This window comes from Pristis pectinata, chromosome 1 (assembly GCF_009764475.1).
Source record: "Pristis pectinata isolate sPriPec2 chromosome 1, sPriPec2.1.pri, whole genome shotgun sequence".
NCBI classification, from domain to species: domain Eukaryota; kingdom Metazoa; phylum Chordata; class Chondrichthyes; order Rhinopristiformes; family Pristidae; genus Pristis; species Pristis pectinata.
Genome location: NC_067405.1, coordinates 35349611 through 35373049, shown reverse-complemented (window position 1 = coordinate 35373049; position 23439 = coordinate 35349611). Strand labels below are relative to the sequence as shown.

General features: G+C 39.3%; 1 protein-coding gene across 3 annotated transcripts in view; it reads left to right on the top strand.

Annotated features, from left to right (window-relative positions):
- The first annotated feature begins 505 nt into the window (after nt 1-505).
- ttc21b (tetratricopeptide repeat domain 21B) overlaps nt 506-23439 on the top strand; it is an 85758-nt gene continuing 62824 nt past the window's right edge. For all 3 annotated transcript variants that reach the window (XM_052027546.1, XM_052027564.1, XM_052027554.1), the window contains exons 1-13: nt 506-933; nt 1519-1648; nt 1758-1868; nt 2725-2891; nt 5353-5475; nt 8349-8506; nt 10373-10457; nt 10970-11068; nt 12519-12711; nt 15442-15539; nt 20771-20971; nt 21485-21614; nt 22078-22235. In XM_052027546.1, the coding sequence (XP_051883506.1) occupies nt 907-933; nt 1519-1648; nt 1758-1868; nt 2725-2891; nt 5353-5475; nt 8349-8506; nt 10373-10457; nt 10970-11068; nt 12519-12711; nt 15442-15539; nt 20771-20971; nt 21485-21614; nt 22078-22235 (1680 nt within the window). In that variant the 5' untranslated portion in view covers nt 506-906. The remainder of the gene's footprint in view (nt 934-1518; nt 1649-1757; nt 1869-2724; nt 2892-5352; nt 5476-8348; nt 8507-10372; nt 10458-10969; nt 11069-12518; nt 12712-15441; nt 15540-20770; nt 20972-21484; nt 21615-22077; nt 22236-23439) is intronic.

Below are 23439 nucleotides of genomic sequence, written 5' to 3'. Positions count from 1 at the left end.
GAACTTGAAGCTGCTCACCCTTCCCACCACTGACCACCCCCCCCCCCCCCCCCCCGCCCACCCACCCACCCATGAGGACTGGTATGTGTTCTCCTGACCTCCCCTTCCTGAAGTCCACAATCAATTCCTATGACTTGAAGCACAACTCACTCTGGTGAAGGCTGAGGACGCTGGTCACAGTGAGTTCTGTCGCTATGGTGAAGTGACACCACGTTGATGTTCAGGTCCCTGACAGTCCGGCTCAGGAAGGGTGTCCGCTGCTCTTGATCAATAATTGACATTTCATCAGATTATTTGCACGTATGCGGCTGTTGTATTTGAGGTGATGGTCGAGTCTGGTGGGGTAGGAATGAAGCCTCGGTCTTGGAGTGCGGGCTGGCCGTGGTCGGGCCGGTTTTACCCCCAGAGTCGGAGTCCCACACGCCGGCCACGTCCTCGGATCGGGGAGTAAGGCATCACCAGTCGATGGGCAGCTGGAATGCCGCCGCGGCCTCGTTCGTTCACACAGCCTGTCGGCGATCGATTGCGCCGTGCTCGAGTGCTCGCCCTTCCGTTGACTCCGCTTGCCTGGTAACCTGGAGACGGGCGGCGGCGGTGGGGCCCGGAGCAGCCCGATCCCCCGCCTCACAGCCCAGGGCCCGGAGCAGTCCGACACCGCCCCCCCCCCCCGCCCCACAGCCCGGGGCCCGGATCAGTCCGACCCCCCGCCCCACAGCCCGGGGCCCGGAGCAGTCCGACCCCCGTCCCACAGCCCGGGGCCCGGATCAGTCCGACCCCCCCCCCCCCCCCCCCCAGCCCGGGGCCCGGGCCTGGATCGGCTCAACCCTTTCCCCGATCCTCAGCCCGGATCAGTTTGCTGCCCGAGACCCGGGGGGTCGGGTCTTCGCTTGCAGCTTGCGCCCAGCGATGGCGGAGCAGGACTCGGCCACCTTGGTAAGAGAGTGAGGGGGTCTGCAGCCCGGCCCTGCTGGCGTTGGGCGGCCGAGCCAAGCAGATAGAGTCGGGTTAGGTGGGACGAGTTTTTTTTGGGGGGGGGGGGAAATAAATGGATTAAGGACGCACCGGTTGGCGTTTTGCTCCGATATTAAGGGTCGGGCGGACAGTGCGCTGGGTGGTATAAACATGCCAGTGTGTTACAGTGAAACACATTGACAATCTTGAAATAAGTAACTAGGGGAATGGTGGTTGGTTGTTGTGACAAATTATTGCAGTGGAGTTGTTATTCTGGTTAAATTATATGCTGAAGAGGGATATTCTGATCAAAATTGGCGTCTTCCTCAACTGTATCAACTGGAGGTATACATGAAAGAGTTGCTTATCTGAGGATAAGGACTGCTTGGGGAAAGGGTGTCCATACCCTTGTGTGAATGCATCTCTTGATATCTTATAGAACTTTGATTCAAATGAAAGAAAAATGTCATACAAAAAGGATGAGTTGCAGAAGAATTAATGACTTGCAGAAGATTACGCACTAAACACAGGATTCATTGTATTTACTGTGCTATTTTGACTTTGCAGGCACTAATAAACTACTACTGCCAAAAAAATTACTTTAATCATATCCAGATTGCAGCAGATGAGGGTATCAAAAGATATGGCAATGATGCGGTGTTCCTATTTTTCCGTGCTTATGGGATTCTTATGGAAGGTAATTTAGTGCAGTGAAAATGCTGAATGCAATTTCATGGCATTCAGAAACTAACCAATGACCAGACTTATTTTATAATTCCCAAATTATCTTTATTTTATGTATGTAGATCGTATTCAAGAAGCTATCCGTGAGCTTGAGCCTGTTAGGGAGAAGCAGGATGTGTCACTGTGCTCAATAATGGCTTTAATCTATGCTCATAAAAAATGTTCAGCTCCAGGTGAGTACATATAGCATCCAATATAGGCAAGGAGGAAACTGCAACTCTTATTATAAAGTAAATATGACAAATATTGGACTACCACGTCCAAATGTTGTAAGGAAAGTTTACATTGTCATTGAAAACAATGAGGGACATCCACTAAACCAGAGCAGGATCCTTGCAATATCCACAGTTCTTTAAATGTGCAGTGTTCACAGATTATTCATTCACAGAAATAGCCGATATGCATATTTTCTGTGTCTCCATACGCATTTTCTAACTTGATCATTACTTTCTTATTGCTACAGCAGGACAAAACCTTGACGTTCTTTAGCCTCAAGCTAGCAGGTTTTGCGGCTTGATTTTCTATTTTATTTGTGCATTTTATATGTTTCCCATGATTGATTTTCTGCTAGTATTGTTATTTTCCTCCCTTCTCCTATCCAGAAGCCGTAAATTATTCATTGTGACAAGAATCTAATTGTCCTAAAGTGGCCATTATTCATACCTTAAATCTTGCATCTCCACTTGAGCATTACAGCTGAGCTCCATAATAATTAGAAATTGGAGCCCTGGCTGAATTCTGCCCACCTTGATGTAGATGATGGAATCATTTATCCACTACCTGCTACCTACTACACCAGTACCATCTTTGACTGAATCTCCTGCTGTGTGTAGTTTGGCTTCTCACTTTGTAATTTGCTGAGCGACTAAACAAACAAATTTGGCATCAAAGTAAAACTTGATTTTGGATCACCACACATTTTGGTTGGAAAATTCTTAGTGTTTTCTTTAAACAAATGAGCATTTGTTAAAATGAGCATAATGTTAAAAACATTAAATAAGCATTTAAAGTATCTTTTTTGCATAAAAGATCGTGATGCCATTCAAGAACTGGATAGCAAACTCAAAGAGAATCGAAAGACTGCAGGACAGATGGCTTTGTATTTTGCGGGCCTCTTTCTTTGGCATATTGGGCGTCATGACAAAGCTCGTGAATATGTTGACAGAATGATTAAGATTTCGAATGGATCAAGAAAGGTCAGTATACTTCTATAGTCACAAAAAGCTGAAGGGCCTCAGCGGGTTAGGCGGCATTTATGGAGGGAAATGGACAGTTGATGTTGAGCCCCTTCATCTGCTCTTGACCCAAAATGTCGACTATCTATTTCTCTCCATAGATACTGCCTGACCACTGATCCCTCCAGCTGTTTGTTGTTGCTCCAGGTTCCATCGTCTACAGTCTCTTGTGTCTCCATACTTTCTATTGAAGTCTTTCTTTAGATAATTCTGTAATTACAGGAGTCTTGAAATAGATTTTTCTTTGCATTTATGAAATATTGTGATATAATCACATGACGGTGCAAGCGATAGTGCTGATGGCTCACAATTTCAGACACCTGTGCTTCATGGTGACCTTGGGTGCTCTCTGTGTAGAGTTTGCATGTTCTCTCTTTGGGTTTCTCTGGATGCTCTGGTTTCCAACCACATCACAGGACATGCTAGTATGTTAACTGGCAACAGTAAAGTTACTCTTTATTGCAGGTAAGTGGCAAAAGAATCAAAGGGGAGTTGATGAGCATGTGAGAGAGAGAATACACTGCAAGGCTACAGGGAAGAAAAGGGAGGGGGAATGGAACCAACAGGGTTGCTTGTCGAGACCAGCATAGACTTGATGGGTCAAATGGCCTCCTGCATTGTAATAAATAGGTAATTCAAGAGCTTGATGACAAACTAACCAGGGATTGAAAGACTGCAGGGCAAATAACATTATATTTGCTGGCCTCTTACTTTGGAACCATGATAAAGCTTGTGATGACTTTGTGTACCAAACATAATTAGCACACATAATTTACTTTGGTAACTAGAATTGTAAAATTTGGGCTGTGGCAATATCTTCTAATTTTAATTCAAATCAGTGTTTTATTAATTGAAATACAATAGACCATGGAGCAGATTTTCTGCGGGCATCTGCAATGATCTGTCAGCATTCTAGTAACTTGGTTATTCTGCAGTGGAGACTCTAGTGTACCTTTCTGCTCTGTACAGCCGGTAGAATGCCTGCACTGTTCTCGTAAACCCTTTATAGACTCCAGGTAGCATGAAATTCAGTAAATTTTCCATCTCAGTTTGGGACATTTGCCCACTGAATCTATGCCAGGTTACCCTGATGCAAACACTGTGGGCTCCTAAAAATGAATGGGAGAAATCGGCTGCTTGGTAAAAGCTTCTTCTTGTAGCAGCCAGAGCAATGTCAAGTATCTCATTATGCTTTGGGAGACGTTGCCTAGGAAGAGATATTGGAAACTGCAGAACAAAGGGGTACAGTAAAGGAAGTTCATGTAAAGGACACCTGGTCAGTCTCAAAGTGAGAACATCACTGAGACAACTTTAGCCCTGTGGAGTATCCCATTGTCAACATCCCACTGTGAGCTAGTTGGAAGACAGCACAAGCAGATGGAGGTGTCTGACATTTTGTGGAAAAGTACTATTTGATCATTACAAATCTCAAATAAACACGCTGGTAATTTAGAAACCAAATGGTTGAAACAATTGTAGGATGGCGCCAGCAGCAATTTGATGAAGTTAAGGAAACACATGCTCGTATGGATAAGGATAGGAATTAAAGCAAAGGCAATAGGGAACTAAGCAAAGTATGGGAGGTATGTGAAGAAATGTATAAAAGTTGCCTTACGAGATGACCAGCGGCAGTGACTCTGGAGACCAACCACTGAAGAAAATGACCATGAGTCAGGGACTTGGAGAAGAACTCACCAACATCGAATCCTGGCCAGGTGGTTCATCAAGAGTGGATAAGTGAAACTAAAGAGTTAAGTGATTCTTTGAAACTACTTGGTGAATCTTTGAGTTGTTTGAATTAATTGTGATTACTCAAGAAATACAGTTGTTGGGCAAAGTCATTGGTGTGTATTGTGTGCTGTTTTGAATTGGCAACATTGCTTAGTTAAATTGTTTTGTTTTTATTTGTCCTTTTTGTGTGTTTTTAATCTTCTAACTTTTTTTAATAATTTCATCTTTTTATTTTTTTTTAACAGATTTCAATTGATTTTGAATCATGCGTAATATAACTATTGACAGTGGGTAAGCCTGGGAATAGAGCCTTACCAGCTGTCAAAGCTGTTGTGTCAGTGCATCTAACCAGTTGTGTTGTAAGAGGTCCTGCACTGCCCTGGGCTAAAATGATGAGCAGGGCCAGCCTGCTAGTGGAATCAGCATCGTGGACCACACTGAAAGAAGCTGTGTTTTCCCATGCACAGGTGCCCTGAGGTCTTGGGACAACAGAAGATCTGACCCTCGGTGTTGTTAAGGATCTGATTTTCCCATCACTGGGAGTTTAGTGCGTTGGCATTTCAAATCTCATTTCTACTCATTATCCTTTTAACCCAGATTCCCACTGATCAGTTTATGGTTACAAGATTTTACCTTGCATATTCTTACATTTGCCCATGTGATTATTATTGTTCTGTGTACTATTTTACAGGGTTTGATTTTGAAAGGATGGATTGATCTAACCAGTGGTAGAGATGCATATGCTAAAAAGGCCATCAAATACCTTGATGAAGGAATCCAGGATGGAAATGATGTATTTGCTATGATGGGGAAAGTGAGTTTAAAAATTGGGGATTAAAAAAAATACTGTGCAAAGATGAAATTTTTCTTCAGCAGTTACACTAACCAACTGATGGAAACAGAAATAGCTATTGCTATAGACCAGGTCACATCAATAGCTACTTCTGGGAATTGTGCAATGAATAAACTGACTCCAGCACAGGAAACCATTCAGCCCATTGAGTCTGTACCTGATCTAAGTCCCTCTCACTCCTGAAGGCCTTGTAGAATTTTTTCTTTAAGATAACTATCCAACTGCCTTTTGAATTCCATGATTTAATCTCTCTATTCATCCAGTTCACCAGCTTCTCAATAACTCCTTGAAGTGTACCACTATCGTCCTCACGGTTCACTAGGCTTCAAAGTTTTCTGTCATTTGCAGACTTGGAAATTTGTGTGCTGTACACACCCAAGTCCAAATCATTAATATTTATGTTAGGAAAACAATGTTCCTCATATCAATCTCTGGGACCTCCACCATAAACTTCCCTCAAATCCAGAAAAATGCCTCTTGCTGATACTCATTGTCTTCTGTTACTTAGGCAAGTCTATATCCATGCTCTTACTGTTCCTTTTATTCAATGGCCTTCAGTCTTGATGACGTGCATTATGTGCACCTTTTCAAATGCCTTGTGGAATTTCATATACACCACATTTGCCTCATCAACTCTTTCTGTTACTTCATCAGTTTTGTCAGGCATATTTTGGCTTCAACAAATCCATGCTGGCTTTCTCTAATTATCTCATACTTGTCTAAGTAACTGCTGATTTTGACTCTGATTATTGTTTCTGGAAGTTTACCCGCCGCCAATGTTAAATTTCGGGTTCGTAGTTTGTGGGTTTCTCCCTATACTCTTCTTTGAACAAGAGTGTAACATTTGCAATTTTCCAATCCTTGGATACCACCACTGAATCCATAGATGTTTGAAAGATTATGGTCAGGGTGCCTAAGATTTACTCCCTTCCCTCAGCAACCTGGGATGCATCCCATTTGGACCAGCTGATTTAAGCGTAGCTATTCTTTCCAGTACCTCCCCTTCATCAATTAGTCGCCCAATAATTTGTTAAGAATATATTTCACATTGCCTCTGACAGTATCTATTCATTGTAAAAGATAATGGAACAGTTAACATGAATTCCTCAAGTTCCGCACAGAAGTAAGTTTTTCATTGTACCTGTGCATACATGCACTTGTGCATATGACAATAAACTTGTTTATGACTATGACTAGAAGATCTCTATACTAGTCCGTCTACTTTTTTCTCATCCCATACCCAGCAAAGGAAACAGTTTCCTTTCAAATGTCTTTTTCTTCCTCCATATGTTTTCTTGGTCTCTTCTCCTGTCACATTTTCTTCCTTGAATCATACCTTTCATTGTTCATTGCACTTATATGAAGTCCTACATTCCTTTAGATCTAATACGCTTTTCGATACTTATCAACAGACATGTAAGTTAATGCAAGTAAAGTTGACTTTGCTCCTCCATGTCATTTTGTTTTTAATCTCTTTGAGCTCAGTCATTACCAAGTGCACCAAAGTTGATAATTGCCCCATAGTGCCAAGTGACAAACAGGAAGATGCAACAAAAGTAGGGCACTTATTACATAAAATACACTTCCTATTCTGGAAGTTGATTGATTTTTAATCTTCTAAATAATTTAATTTTTGTTGCCATTTTGAAGCACTTTGGATTAGAAGTTGAAGAATTTCCTGTGTGCTAAGTATATTCATATTGTTAACATTTTGAATTTATAAGTTCAGCTGATGTCTAGAACATAGAACAGTACAGCACGTGAGCAAGGCCTTCAGCCCATGGCGTCTGTGCCGACCATGATGCCATTCCAAAATAATCCCATCTGCCTGCACATGATCTATATTCCTCCATTCCTTACCTGTTCATGTGTCTGTCTAAATGCCTCTTAAATGGTGCTATCATATTTGCTTCCACCTCTTCCTCTGGCAACGCATTCCAAGCACATACCACTCTGTGTGTAAAAAGAAAACTTGCCTTGTAAATCTCCTTTAAACTTTCCCCCTCTCACCTTAAAGCTATGCCCTCTAGTATTTGACATTTCCATCCTGGGGAAAAAGGCTCTGACCATCTAACCTATCTATACCTCTCATAATTTTATTTACTTCTGTCAAGTCACCCCTCAGTTTTCGAAGCTCCAGAGAAAACAATCCAAGTTTGTCCAACCTCTCCTGATAGCTCATACTCTCTAAGCCAGGCAACATCCTGGCGAACCTGTTCTGCACAGTCTGCAAAGCCTGCACATCCTTCCTGTAATGGGGCGACCAGAACTGCACTCAAGTGCGGCCAGCCAAAATTCTGTACAGCTGCAACATGACCTTGTGACTCCTCAACACCCAAACCGATGAAGGCAAGTGTGTAACCACCCTATCTCCTTGTGTTGCCACTTTCAGGGAGCTATGGACTTGCACCTAAGATCCCTTTGTACACCAATGCTCCTAAGGGTGCTGCCATTGACTGTATAATTTCCCCTTGCACTTGCCCAGATTAAACTCCATCTGACATTTCTCTCCCAGCACTTCCAACTGGCCTATATCCTGCTGAATCCTCTAACAACCTTCTTCACTATCCACAAATCTCCCAATGTGTGTTGTCTACAAACTTACTAATCATCCTACCTACGTTTTCATCCAAATCATTTTTATATATCACAAACAACAGCACACTGCTCCTTGTGGAACACCAGTGGAAAGTTTCAGTATTTTTTCATCATTTGATTTGATGAAGAAAACTCGGTCAAGTTAACTTTACCCACCCAAAATTATGAACCAGTTAAGATATGGGATTACTCCATTTGCTCATTTTTGATTTTGGAATATTATTTCTTAATAATAGGCACAGTACTTTGAGATGCGACAGAACTTCTCGGGGGCTTTGGAAATGGTAAACCAAATAATAGTTCATTTTCCTGGCTTCTTGCCTGCTTTTGTAAAGAAGATAGAATTACAACTAGCCTTGCAGGATTGGGAACAGGCAATTGAGACAGTACACAGGTAAAGATGTTTGTTTAACCTGAAAGCAACTCTGTTAAATGTTAACTGTGCACAATTGGGGTTGTTACAATAGACCAGATAGTAGTATTTGTGCTGCATACTATATAGCCTATCTACAAACAACAGAATCTCAGATACAGTTGTGTTATAACTACCATTTCTCAGTCAGAATCTGTGGAGTGTTATAACAGGAGATCTTTGCATGCATCTGGTGCAGCTTCTTAAGCATAAAAAAACATGAAAATGTGAGGTTTCAGTCTGTCCAAAAGGGATCAAAGGATGTGAATTCACATAAAGTTATAATCCACGTTACTGAATATTGGATGAGTGTGAAATGACTTTCTGGAAAGATTTCCATGAAGGGGAGGCAGCACACTAAATGGTGATTAGGGCCATGCACAACTTTCAATGTGTTATCTATTGGACCTGACCAGGTATATACTGTTTCTATCAAGGCACACATTAAAAAAACACTTTGTGTTATTTATGCCACATGGCATTAAGAAATGGTTGAGTGTAGTGTTCATATCTAGTAATGAGCAGCTGTAGCTGGCTAATATAGAACAGCACAATACAGGCCCTTCAGCCCATGATGTAGTGCTGACCTATATAAATCTACTCCACGATCAATCTAACCCTTTCCTCCTACAAAGCCCATAACCCTCCATTTTTCCTACATCCATGTGCCTATTCAAGAGTCTTTTAAATGTTCCTATCGTATCAGCCTCTACCACCACCCCCGGGCAGTGCGTTCCAGGCACCCACCACTCTGTGTTTAAAAAAAACCTACCTCTGACATCTCCCCTAATCTTTCCTGCACTCATCTTAAACGGATGTCCTCTGGTATTGGCCATTGCCACCCTGGGGGAAAAAGGTGCTGGCTGTCCACTCTATCTATTCCTGTCATAATCTTATACACCTCTATCAAGTCGCCTCATCCTCCTAATTGGAAAATGCTAGAGTCTATTAATAAGGAAATGGTAACAGGGCACACTTAATAACACTAATAGGATTGAGTAGAGTCAACGTGAATTTATATAATAGAGAAATTATGTTTGACAAATCTTTGAGTGGTTTGTGGTGGTAAGTAGCAGGATAGATAGGGGGAACTAATGAATATTTGGACTTTCAGAAGGCTTTCTATAAAGTGCCAACAAGAGATTATAAAGTAAAATCAGAGTGCATGGGATTGGAGATAATGTATGAAATTGATTGAGGATATATTAATGGACAGAAAACAAAATAGAAATAAATTTTTAGGTTGGGAGAGTGTGACTGTTGGTATGCCTCTAAGATCAGTGCTGGGGTGCCAATTCAGTTTGTATCAATGATTTGGATGAGAGGATCAAGCATTAGGATTAGACACCCTAATAAAACTGAAACCAACAGGAGTCTGTTTTTAAGAATTCTCCAGTGGTTGGAATTTTAGCTAAAACGAATGAAGAGGTTCATGTTTATTAGAGCCCAGTCACAGCAGGTTCTTCTTACTTCAGTAAAAAAAACATTTTTGGTTGGTTTGTCAATGGTATCTTCTTTATAATAGGAGCAGGAATAGAATTGTTTGCTGGTGATTCTACCGTGCCCATAAGTTCTGAGAACAAAAATGTAAGCAAAATTAATTGAATTGCAAAATGTATGTGGGAAAATTGTCAGAAATGTAATTCCTTTTCCATCTTCATTAAAAATAGAGTTGTGAAGATCATTACTTATGCATTTATGTTATTTCAATGCTTTTACTTAAATAAATTGTAAACATAACTTCCCTGTAACCACAGTTTAGCATGAAAAATTTCAGTAAATTCTGGTGAAATTAAGATATCAATTCGTTAAATAGTAATTTAAAATGTATTCCAAAATCTGTTGCAGGCTGTTGCAAAAGGAGAGTCATAATTTTGAAGCACTAAAGATGCTGGCTCTACATTTATTATGCAGAGAGGGAAATATTAAAGAGGTAAGAAAGAGTTATTATAATTAATCAGCACTGATCAGTTTCACCCCTGGGTACTGGTGCCAATTGGTGTGTTTGTTAGTTCTATTCATGTTTGTCAACTGTGGCAAAATCCAAAGTCAGTTATTTCAGTTCTCTGCCTCCTTCAACAAAGCTTTCATGATATTTTAAACTCAGTTTTTGCTGTATAAAATCGTGTGCTTGTTGGAAACATTTTTCTCTTACTGGATAAGGATGTTGGTCTTGAATTTTGTGAGTAGAATGCATTATTGTGGAGCTAGCCAACGTGTATGTTCTTGCCAAATTTGAAAGCCTACATCAATTTCAAACTAAGTATCCATAATTATCATTTGTTTTGAGGCTCTGTGAGGTCAGAATTTAACTGTGCAGTATTTACAATTTTTTTGCTCGTGGGGAGAGAATTAAGTGAAATAGTGATAAAGCAGTGATTTTTCTAAGTTTTGCACTTTAGAATCCTTTGAATGAAAATTCATATTTGTTGTTGTCTTTTCCAGGCTGGCAATAGACTTGGTGATCTGATCAGTGTACTGGATCGTTTTGAACCCCACAATCCTGACATTTTTTTTAAAGTGGCATTGGTTTTCAGCAGGATGGTAAGTATATTAATATTTTTGTTTTGAAATATCTATCCCCAGGGGTTTGAGTAACTTTAGTGAGTGTATGACCTATATTAAAAAAAACACAAAAGAGATCAACTATTTCTAAGCCTTGGATTGGAAAGTTGGTTGTTGGGCACAGTTCTCCCTCTTGAGTCCTAATTTAGAGAATACAGCAGGAATAGAGACAAATTAAAATTACAGGGATGGACTTGATGGCAGGATTTGAAAATGGAGAGGATTTGAACAAGGTGAATTTATATGGCTGAACTTTCAACCATTAATACAAGGGCTCAAATAAGTCTAAATTTTAATGCTAACAGGACAGAAATCCTGACGTTGGAGGCAAAGCATCTGAAAGAATTGCCAACAATGATTAAGTGAATGATGAGGAGGGTAATTAGAGAATACAGCAGAGATAGACAAATTAAAGTTACAGGGATGTACTTAGGTAATGGAAGGATTTGAAAATTAGCAGGAGCAATTTCAATTTAGTAATATAAGGTGTTAAAAGGTTGTATAAGTTTGCAAGGCTGGATGTGATAAGATAGCACACAATATATAGGTAACTTTTTTGGATGAGTTGGAGCTTACTATTTAGAATAGGAGGCCAGGATGGGTGTGATAAATATTTGGGTATAATTTTCAGGAAGAGGTGTTCTTCAATTGAAATTGGACAATCTTTGTGACGGATGGGAACAGAGGATGAAAGCTCATTTTGTGGTAAACATGAACCAGTTTGGAAAGCTCCAGTTTAATTTGAATGAATGATCAGGATAAGGGAAGGAATCACAGGTGTGGGTGCTCAAAACTATGCTTTTAATGTACCGAAAATTAATTTATAAGAAATCATCAGTAAGATAGAATGGAGGTGCTTGTTTAGTCTATATCCCAGTCAACATATCTGTGCCATTAATCTGCTATCTATCTAAATCAGTTGTCTTTGCTGTACAATTTATAAAATACTGTACAGGGAAACCGTTGCCCTAGAAATTCCTCTGAGCAATAATCATGCCAATAATGTTTGAATTGCATCAGCTGGTGACCTTCATTGCTAACACTACAAAAGAAAACATAGTGGGAAGTCACTTCATTTATGATATTTCTGCAGCATTGTCTGTAATTACATAATCTGGGCAGGTATTGATATCCAGGCCATGATCTCGGCCTTCTAGGATTAAGATACTCCAGAGAACAGCTTCTAATTTTTGTAATGTTCCGTGTGAACTTCAGTGCAAGTTGGAATGCAGGGTCTGGCTCCTGCTTATTTTACAGCCCTTTCATTGCAAAGTTTCTATCAAAATTGTGGTAGGGGGTGCTAGATGGGTTTATGTTTGATAACATGGTTGCCAAAATAACCAATGTCCACCATAGAAAATTAGAAACGTAAGTGTAAATTACTTGAATTAATTAATGTTTACAATTGATCCCCAATGTACATTAATAGTGTGGACGAAACCAGATTATCCTTCAACAGACATATACCTTGGTTGAAAGAGCATTCAGCATTTCTTCACATAATGCAGAGATTGCAAATGAACTTGGATATCAGATGATATTACAAGGAAAAATAAAAGAAGCAATAAGATGGTACAAAACTGCAATGTCACTGGATGAAACTAGTATCCCTGCTGTAACTGGTATGATTCATTTTATTTGCATTTTTTTGAAAAAATACCTTTTTTATTGCCTGTGTGAGATTGTGGTTGGGGGAAGTGGAGACATATTATAGGCTCCTGTGGTGAAATAATGGCTATTCACCTTATTCCTCCAAAAGATTCTGAGAGGAGATTTCAAAATCCATCCCTTGCTAATATTAGGATGACTATTTTGCAATTGTTTCCCTATTTTGGATCTCGTCTGATGTTTCTAACTATTTTGCTTACAATTTCAGTGAGAATTTTTAACAAACTGCCTAAGATTCTTTTGCCACCCACCAGGACCTACTGACCAACTCCACTGTGCTGTCCTAACAGCTGCTGCATTTTGATGAATTGTTCTTCAGTCACAACTAAAGCCCTTTCTTTCAATTCACTGACCCTTTACAAATGCCTAATTCAACATTGATCCTCTAAAGTGACTTATTTAGTGACACAAAGAAAGCAGGGAGAGGGAAGGTTAAATTCCAGTTTATCACCAACCAGATTTCCAAGTCCTGTACTGTAACTGGCTGACAAGTCAAGTTCCAGACCTTTTTCATCTACATATCCATGACTTCTGTCATGAAACACCACATCTCTTTCCATCTCCCCCTGTTCCCCACCTCTCGGCCATTCCAAACCAGCCAGGCCCTTTTTCATCCACCACTAATTTTCAGCCTTTCTTCTCTAGCCACCATGATAGTTTATTTACTTTGATTGTCATTAGGCCTTTTTTTTCTGATTACTTCCAGCTCTCTAATCTCTTTAAACATCTCGCAAGGTCTGTACTGTTTGATCTACTAACAGGCTCTGCACCTTGTTTGCTGTGTGAATGAATGATTTGAAGCACTGAAATTATGCACAAGCTATTGTAGCCAAAGATACTTGCCATATTAACCTCGTGCATATTTCATCTGCTGTCCAGATCCATAGCTTCCAAACTTTTCTTACTGATTTCATACCAATATCTCTCTTTCCTCTTCTTTGTACCCCATGTCCTTTTAACAACACTTTTATTCTGCTTCATTCTTTCCCAGCTATTACTAACCTCACTGTGACCATGTCCTAATGTACACATGGCATTTTTTTTGTTATAACTCTGTCATCCTGCCATTGAATCTTCCAAAGCACCAATATGCACAATCCCTATCCTTTTCAAAGATCTTCAACGAATATTGATAAATTAGAATGAAGACAACAAAGTCACTTTTAAGTACAAAAGAAGTACAAGGAAGAACAACACAGTGGTTTATTTCATAAATCCTTGTTCAACATCTCCAAATGTTACAGCTTATGTCATGCATCTGACAAACAGCTTCATGTTCCAGCAATTACTTCACATATTGCAAGTCATTTAAAATATTGCTCCGCCATCTTCAAACATATAATGCACCTGATTCCTGGTCTGTTTCTTCTACTCTGTATTTTCTGTTTTTATTTCTCCATTTTCTTAGTGTCTATTACTTTCATCTTTCCTAAAAGCTACTTTGACTAGGTTTGAACTTTTGTCACAAATTGTGTTCCTGCATCCATGTGACTGCACAGGTTACCTTTTAGGTCCTCCAGTTTCCTCCTGCATCCCAAAAATGTGCTGGATGTTAGGCTAATTGTCTACTGAAAATTACCTAAGTTGCTGTGTCTGAGAATCATTGTGGAGTTGATGGACATATGACAGAGAATAAGCTGCAGGCAAATAAATGAGAAAATGGGTTTGATAGGATTGCTCTGAAAGCCAATGTAGAGTTGCTGGGATAAATTAAGTTTGGTACCACCGTAGTGGGCTGTATCTCAAATAACGATGAGTTGGAGAACAGGAAGGAGATAGAGAGCCTAGTGACATGGTGTCATGACAACAACCTATTCCTCAATGTCAGTAAAACAAAAGAGTTGGTCATTGACTTCAGGAAGGAGGTTGGTGCACATACTCCTGTCTACATCAACATTGCTGAGGTTGAGAGGGTTGAGAGCTTCAAGTTCCTAGGAGTGAACATCACCAATAGCCTGTCCTGGTCCAACCATGTTGGCGCCATGGCCAAGAAAGCTCGCCAGCACCTCTACTTCCTCAAGAGGCTAAAGAAATTTGGCATGTCCCCTTTGATCCTCACCATTTTTTGTTAATGCACCATAGAAAGCATCCTTTCTGGAAACATCATGGCTTGGTATGGCAGATGCTCTGTCCATGACCGCAAGAAGCTGCAGAGAGTTGTGGACACAGCTTAGCACATTGTGGAAACCAGCCTCCTCTCCATGGACTCTGTCTGCTCTTCTTGCTGCCTCGGTAAAGCAGCCACCATAACCAAAGACCCCCCCATCAGGCAGAAGATAAAAAAAGCCTGAAAGCAAGACTATTGAATGGTTCCCTAGTACAATATGATGGACTCTTGACCTCACAATCGACAGCGTTATGACCTTGCACCTTACTGTCTAACTGCATTGTACTTTCTCTGTAAATGTAACACTTTATTTTGCACTATTTTATTGTTTTACCTTGTACTACCTCAATGCATTGTTGTAATGAATTGATCTGTATGAATGGCATGCAAGACAAGTTTTTCACTATACCTCGGTACATGTGACAATAGTAATAAAACAAAACCAAATTATCTCCTCCTATGTAACAAGGAAATATGCAGATATATTGATCACTTAAAAGTCTTTGGCCACATGTAAATTTTTATGGGAAAACCTTCATTTGATAAGATTAATTTTAATGTTTTGTTGTAACTCCAGGTATTATAAGATGTCAACTAATTGAAGGTCATCTGGAAGATGCAGAGCAACAGTTAGACTTTCTTAATGAAATTCAGCAATCTATTGGAAAATCTGGGGTAATGGCATTTTTGTTTTCGTTTTTAATTTTGAAGATTAAAACTGATTATGCAGCTCTGTGTGCAACTGATTATAAAGCATGTAACAACTTCAAAGACAAATAATACAAATTTCTGTATTAGCTGATAACTGCAATTTTGCAAGCGATCCAAGAGAATGGTTTGTTGGAGGCCTTTGAGTTTAAGGAAAGAGGTTACACATTTAAGGGAACTTGGTCTCAATCAAAACTATCTCCATCAACTGGAAAATTCAGGGTATATGAAAATTCGAGTCAGGATCAGTGCTTTGATTAAGTGAAATGCCTATTCCTGAAGAAATCTGATTTGTAGCATATAGCCTGGATGCAACAATGACAAACATTTTCAATTTCATCTAAAGTCTGATAATTTTACACAATGAATTTTGAGTAAATCACATCTGTATTTATATATCAAAATTATAGTTTAAGCCCCTACTAAATGTAGGTTTCAAATACAATTTAGCCACTTGCAGTTTTACAGAATAAATAGAAAATTCTTTCTTGGAAATTAGGTTGCATGCCTTTGTTGTTTTTAAGTGCAATGTGGTTGAAAATTAGTGTTTTTGGTGACTGGCCATCAGTTGAGGAAGTGTGATTAATTTCTGAGAATTGTACAGTTAGTGATGGGCAATTGTGGTTGTGATGTGTGCTAGTATGTGAGACATTTGAAGCAGTAGACGAACATTATCCATCATAGAGCTGTGATTTTTGTTTTGATCAATGCCAGAGAAATTGAGTCAAGTAAATTCACTGTGGATAATCTGATGGCCAGTCACAGAGGAAATTGCTTTCATGGTACTCCATTCACTGCAGCCACATGATTTAAAGGGCCACCCACATTTGTCATTTGGGTCTCCATACTGGTGTTGATCACTATGAAAGTTGACTGCTGACACAGGTGGCTGTTGTCATTGACCAGAGGGACTTTGGGTGAGATTCCCATATTACCTCCTTTCCTGAGTGCTTCAGTGATAGTTCCATTGATTTAGCTGTATGGCAAGAGCCAGAGGCATGGCAGACTTGTCCTGGGATCCCAAGGGAGGAAATAGAGAAGGACTTGTGTCTGAAGATCCCCTGCAAGTTTTCTGGGAGTTACTCTCTGAAGAACCATGCATCCTGACGCTAAGGTTTTCTAAATCAGTGGTAATGCAAATCTGTGATCTTTCTTGGGTATGGCTACAGCCAGGTACCTGTGTTTGGAATGCTCTACCCATGGAGGCCTAGGTCTTTGTCAGAAGGAACTCCCTTGCCTACATTTGATTCTAGGTGACAACAGTTATTTATCCGATGTTTCACAATTTGCTATGCAAATAGCACGATATTTGGGAGGTCACTAATGCTCTCCACCATTTACTTTTCCTTCAGCATAGATAATCAAGCTGAGCAGTCATGTGGATTGACAGGCTTCATAGTTTCCTGAAGGTTTGTGAGGAGGATGTAACAGACTGTATTTGTGCAGTGTTTCAGCTCTTCTTCAGAACCCAAAGCTGTTAATGAATTATAAGAGCTATTTGTATATGGCTGGTGTCTTGGTCTCAAGTCATCCCCTCCTTTCTTGATTTTTAACTGGACATGTTAGTGCAGTAGTCAGTGTTCATAGCTCCAGGCTTTGTTCCTGACCTCTGGTGTTTGTGTGATGTTTACACATTATCCCCATGACATATAGGTTTCCACTGGATGCTCTGGTTTCCTTCCACAACCCACAGGCATGCTGATAGGTTAATTGGCTCCTGTAAATAACATCTTAATGTAGATTTATGGGGAAAGAAATAACAAAGGGGAAGTTTATGGGCATGTGAGCAAAAAAATAACTTGCAGAGCCACAGGAAATTAAGAGAGGAGGAATGGAACTGTTGAGGTTGCTCTGTTTGGAGCTGGAATGGTGTCAAACAAGGAAGGAAGGAATGAAGAAAGACTCCTGTCTGTTCTCTGATTATAGCTGAGTGTTGATATAGCACTGGACTACTGGCTAGACAACCAGAAATCTATTGCAGAATGCCATCAGGGTCCTCAAGATGCAAGTATGTTGATGCTCCATTCCTGGGCATCAATATTATGTTGTATTGGTCTGCTGCCTCTTTCACAACCTTCCCCCTACATTAGTGCAGTTCTTTAGTCCTTCAGGACAGCTTAGCCATTTTCTGAAGTCATCAGGAGAACTTCCAGCTGGAGGCTCAAGGACAATAAGTGTAGGAAGCAGACGGTCTTGGCAGATGGGAGTGAAGGGAGGTCATCTCTCTGGATATGCTTCTTAGCTAAGCTGTTCTGCTACAGTAACAGAATTGATACGAGCTCAATAATGTATAAACTTAATAAACAGCAGAACAAGTCCTTTCTTGCCTTTTTACCTCTCCTTTGTTCTACTCTCAATTTTCAGCAAAGTGTCAGAAGAAGTAATTGGTGGTTATATGAAATGCCATCATTTTTATTTCATGGGTGCAATGTGCACCAACTTAAAAATGCCCCACAATAATTACTAAACTTCCTCAACCTATTGTACTCTACCGTCAAAAACGACAAAGGCAAAATGTACATGGGATCATCGTCAGCTACAAATTCCACTCCAAAACATACAGCATCCTGACTTGGGAATATATTGCTGTTCCTTCATTATCACTGGGTCAAAATCCTTACTCAATAGCATTATGTCTAGATGAGTGCAGCTCAAAACAACTCAAGCAGCTTGATATAATCCAGGACATGGTAGTGTAGCGGTTAGTGCGACGCTATTACAGCGCCAGCAATCGGGGTTTGATTCCCATCGCTGTCTGTAAGGAGTTTGTACGTTCTCCCATGTCTGCGTGGGTTTCCTCCCACATTCTAAAGACGTACGGGTAGGTTAATATGGGGGTTTAAAATGGACGGCGCGGACTCGTTGGGCCGGAAGGGCCTGTTACCACGCTGTAAATTTTAAAGAAAACAGCCTGTTTGACTGTCACCCTAAACATTCATTCCCTCCATCTCTTCATGGAGGCTGCTGTGTGTGTACTACCTACTAAATACATTGCACAAGCCACATAGGAACACTACCACCTACAAATTCAAAGTCAAAGTTGAGTTTATTGTCATATGCACAAGTACATGTATGCACAGGTGCAATGAAAAACTTGCTTGCAGCAGCATCACAGGCACATAGCATCATATAAGCAGCATTCACATGAAAAACATAAATTAAACAATTTTTACAAGAAAGAACCAATTAGAACAAAAAAAAACAAAGTCCATTTCAGTGTAAAGTGATCAAACTGGTCATAGTGTTGCTAAACTCCAGTGAATAGGGTTGTGCTGGTTGGTTCAAGAACCGAATGATTGAAGGGAAGTAGCTGTTCTTGAACCTGGTGGTGTGGGACTTCAGGCTTCTGTACCTCCTGACCAATGATAGCTGTGAGAATTCCCCTCCAAGTCGTGCATCATACTGACTTGAAAATGTATCACCAGTCCTGCATCTAAATCCTGGCACTCCCTCATCAATCTCATCATAAGAGTATCTTCACCAGAGGAACTGCAGCTGTTTAAGAAGGTAAATCACCATAACCTTAAGGACAAGTAGGGATGGATAATAAATGCAGGCCTTGCCAGTCTTGCTCAGATCCTGAAAAATTAATAAATAATAAAAATGTGGGAATATCTTCAATGGTTCAAATAAGTGGCTCACCACCACATTTTCCAGGGCCTTTGGAGATGAGCAATAAATACTGGCCTGACAATGACGCTAGTGCAACTGCTATCTCCTGAGATTCTGCATTGATAGACACAAACTAGAGCATAGTAATTATGAGTGCATGGGGCTCCTGGGGAAATGTTCTGCCACATGCAGATATATCTTGACAGAATGCTCATGAATAAGAAGGAAGAATGCATGGTAAAAATCCAGAAGATAAGGATAGCCTATGCTCCCTCTCCTCCACTGTCTCTTTTAAAGCTATTTAAATTCAAAAACAGCATCATATGGCACTTGGAGTAGTGTTATGGCTTCATGGAGACTGCCCACAAGGGCTGGAATCCCGACAATAGTACTGAAAATTTTGGGGGAGCAAAACAGATTGCCATTTAAAATATGTGGGTCACTCCATTTGCAAAATATGAGCTGCACTGGCATGAATAGGCTTGGGTCAACCACACTGCAGTTATCTTTTCAATTTCCAAATAGTTAAGCATTAGCTTTCCGTGTTGAATAAATTGTATTGAATACCTACTTACAAAGCTGATGGGTTTAGACTGGCTTCAGGCTAGGTAGCTTGCATCTCACCTAGAAGTATGTACAGAATCAATAAGATGCTTCAGTTTGGTTTAGTCGTTCCTCTTAAATTCCTCACCCATTGATTTTATTAAGATTTTATTTAATAATTTGAAAATAGCATTATTCTAATGGAAAATAATTTATTTCTCAGTACCTACTCTATAGTTATTTTGACATAAACAGTAGTGCCCTCTAGTTATCCAAATAAAAATGGCACTTTTAGTTTTCACTATTTTTATTTAAAGAGGTAATATAGCCAAAAATGTACTTTTATTACATAGAAAATGAAAACACTTCCTTAAGAATATTGATTGATAGATGTACTTCAAACTTATTCTCTTTTATACGTAGCTTTAGTGCATGTTCTCATCTGTAGATGCAGTCTGGTAACTGAGTTAACTACAGTATTTGTAGTTGGCTTAATAGATTCAAATTTCCTTCAACCAAGAGGGCTTATTTTGAAGCATATCACATGATTGCCTTCAATATAACCGGGAGCAGGGCCATGATTTGACAAATGGAAATTTCTACATATCTCTCTGGAGTTCTGGTGAGGATGCTCATTGGCCTCCATTATAGGTCCTCTTCTTCCTTGGAAGATCTACAGTGGTACTTCCATATACTACTACAGCTGTTGTGAGTGGGGCAGACAGCTTAAGAATAACCAGCATAAGGAGCTCTTCATGTGAGCTTTTTGATTTTCTATGTACAGTTAGAGGACTCCAATATTAGGCACAAACTGGTTGGGGAAATTAGATGGTGTCTAACATATTCATGTTAAGATGGTAATTTTAGGCAGAACTGTTCTTCACCCATGAATCCCATTGGATATGTATGCTTTGGGCAAAATGAGTTACAGAACTTGTATGCTGGATCTTCCCCTATTTTTCCACTTTGCATTTGAGAATAATATTTCTGACTGGAAAATCTGGTTTCTAAAGTATTTTTCTGCTTCATCATTTTTTCCACAGGAATTGTCTTTCTTGTGTGCAATTTTGGCAGTGAAAAAGCACAAAGGACAAGATGAAGTTATTAATTTGTTAAATGATGCTATTGACATTCATTTTTCATCATTGCAAGGCCTGCCACTTGGAATTCACTACTATGAAAAATTAAATCCTGATTTTTTATTGGAAATTATTCGTGAATATCTTGCTTTCTGTCCCACACAGGTAAAAAGTTTAAATTAATATTTACAGAAACCTAATAGGAAGCATTTTTTTTTGATACACATTTGGTCCAAAAGTAGAAAGGATAACTTTATCCATAAGAAATTATGTACAATGGTGCTGCTTTATAACTTTAAGAATAATTAAATAATTGGTATAATATGCATTTACTATTGAAAGTACCAGTTATTTAAAGTTATTTTTGAAATGTACTGCTTATTGTTTAAAGTTACCAAGGAGCAAAGGGGAGGTCATTGACAAAGACGTATGGGTGTAGGAAACTACAGCAGTACTGATTTGTAATGTTGCAGCTCTTGGGAGCCAACTCAATCTGCATAACAAAAACCAGCACAAAGAAATCCTTAAAATGAGCTTTAATTTTCTACTCGGTATTGAACAGTTAGAGGACTCCATGTTTTCTATTTTAAAAGTTACGTCAGTAGTTCTTTAAATATCTTGCTTTGAAATTGTTTGGTATATTTTAGTGAAAAGCAATGTAAACTCATGTTTTTTCAGCCCTCATCTCCAGGTCAACCTCTTTCTCCATTGTTGAAACAATGTGCTTCAGTGCTGGAGGCTATAGTGAAGACTGTACCAGGACTACTAGAAGCTGCCTTTTTAATGGCCAGAGTCAAGTATTTGGCAGGTATTTATGTTGTTCTATTACATTGCAACCATACTTGTTGTGTGAGGAGGGCAGAGATAAATACTCAATGTTTATTTAATTTGTTCATTCTGAGATCATTAACTTTCCATGATCTACAGGAACATGAAACTTGTTGCTTAAATTTGTCTCTAACATAAGGGATTGACAAGAATTTACAAATTCAGATGTAAGATTTTGTAGATATACATTTCTACCAACTCGCAGGGTATTAAGATTTCCATTATTCTTTGCGTGCAGAGTTAAACATGACAATAAAAATCTCGTTCGTAATAGAAACATCTTTATATTAAAGGAACTGTAGGTGAAGTAGACTTGCATAAATAATTGCAACAACAGAGATTTGGGAACTGCTTAGACAATATTCTGAACTAGTTCAGAACTGAAAATACTGCAGGAAGTACTGGATTTGAACTTCTACAGTTCTTGTTTTGCTCTTTAACAGGTGATGTTGATGCTGCCCAAATCAATCTGCAGCATTGCTTAGAACAGAATCCTTCATTTGCAGATGCCCACCTCCTGATGGCTCAAGTTTACTTATCTCAAGAAAATTTTAAACTTTGCTCACATTCCCTGGAAATGTGCTTGAGTTATAATTTTGAGGTAAGAAATAGAGTCCAATAAATACTCGAAATATTTTGAACGTTTAAATTGTTTTACTACATTTAAAAAATTTTAATCTAACTTTAGTCTTTAAAAAATTATTGAGCATGATTAATTTAGCAAGAAATTAAAAGAAACAGACTACTGATAACATGTCGAGTTATTACATGATTTCCTTGTGTACCGCCCAGAAGAATAATAATTAATAGAATTTCTTTATTAAATAAAGCAGAAGCAAGACAGAAGTATTGTGTTGGGTTAGCAACCAATATTATTTTATTATTACATCTCAGTGTCCAAATGAGAACAGAAACATTCAAGAATAAGCATATAATTCTGTGTTCTGCACATCTGTACTAAATTCCATAACATAAATCTTACAACACATACTTTACATTAGTTGAACTGTACCATGGCAGGATTATTAACCACCACAAGGGTATATCCTTCATCCAGAATTTTCTGACTGGAGATAAAAACAGAAAATGCTGGAAACACTCAGCAGGCTAGGGAGCACCTGTGAAAGAAACACAGAGTTAACATTTCAGGTCTGAGACCCTTCATCAAACTAGAGAGTTAATTGAATTATCCAGACAACTCTCATCCTCCAAGGCTAATTTTCTGAAGGGAACTGGGGATTTGCTTTGGCAGATGTTGAAGTTTGTTGTTGTGTTCTTTCAGTAAACTACTAATTTAAACTCGGTTGCGATGTTGTGTGGGTTAAATGTATGTTTACAAAAGTAAGATGTGTGACCACCTGCTTGCCATTTAAAGGTTAAAGAGTATTCTGCTGCCATTCCATGAAATATATATTGCTTTTTTCTATGGTGCTTCCTTTTAAAAGATGTTATTATATCTGAATATCAGTGTAGTATTTCTGTAAGCTGGCTCAAGCTGTTCAGTAATAAACAATATTGAATGGAGCAGAAACCTGTAGATTGATGCCAAATAATCCCACTTATGATATTGGGAATGTCTTCAATGAAGCAGCTGAAGAAGCTTGGGCTGAGGAACTTCTGCCTGCGCTACCCTGGATTTATGATGGCAGGCTTCAACCATTGTCCATTATATAAGAAAAAAGGAAGAGGAGCAGGAGTAAGTCATAGAGTCACTAGAAGCTGCACCACCAATATAAGACTATTGTTCATCCTGCACTCAACTCTACTTTTCCTCCTGACCCCTATGTTCCTTGATTCCCTCAAAG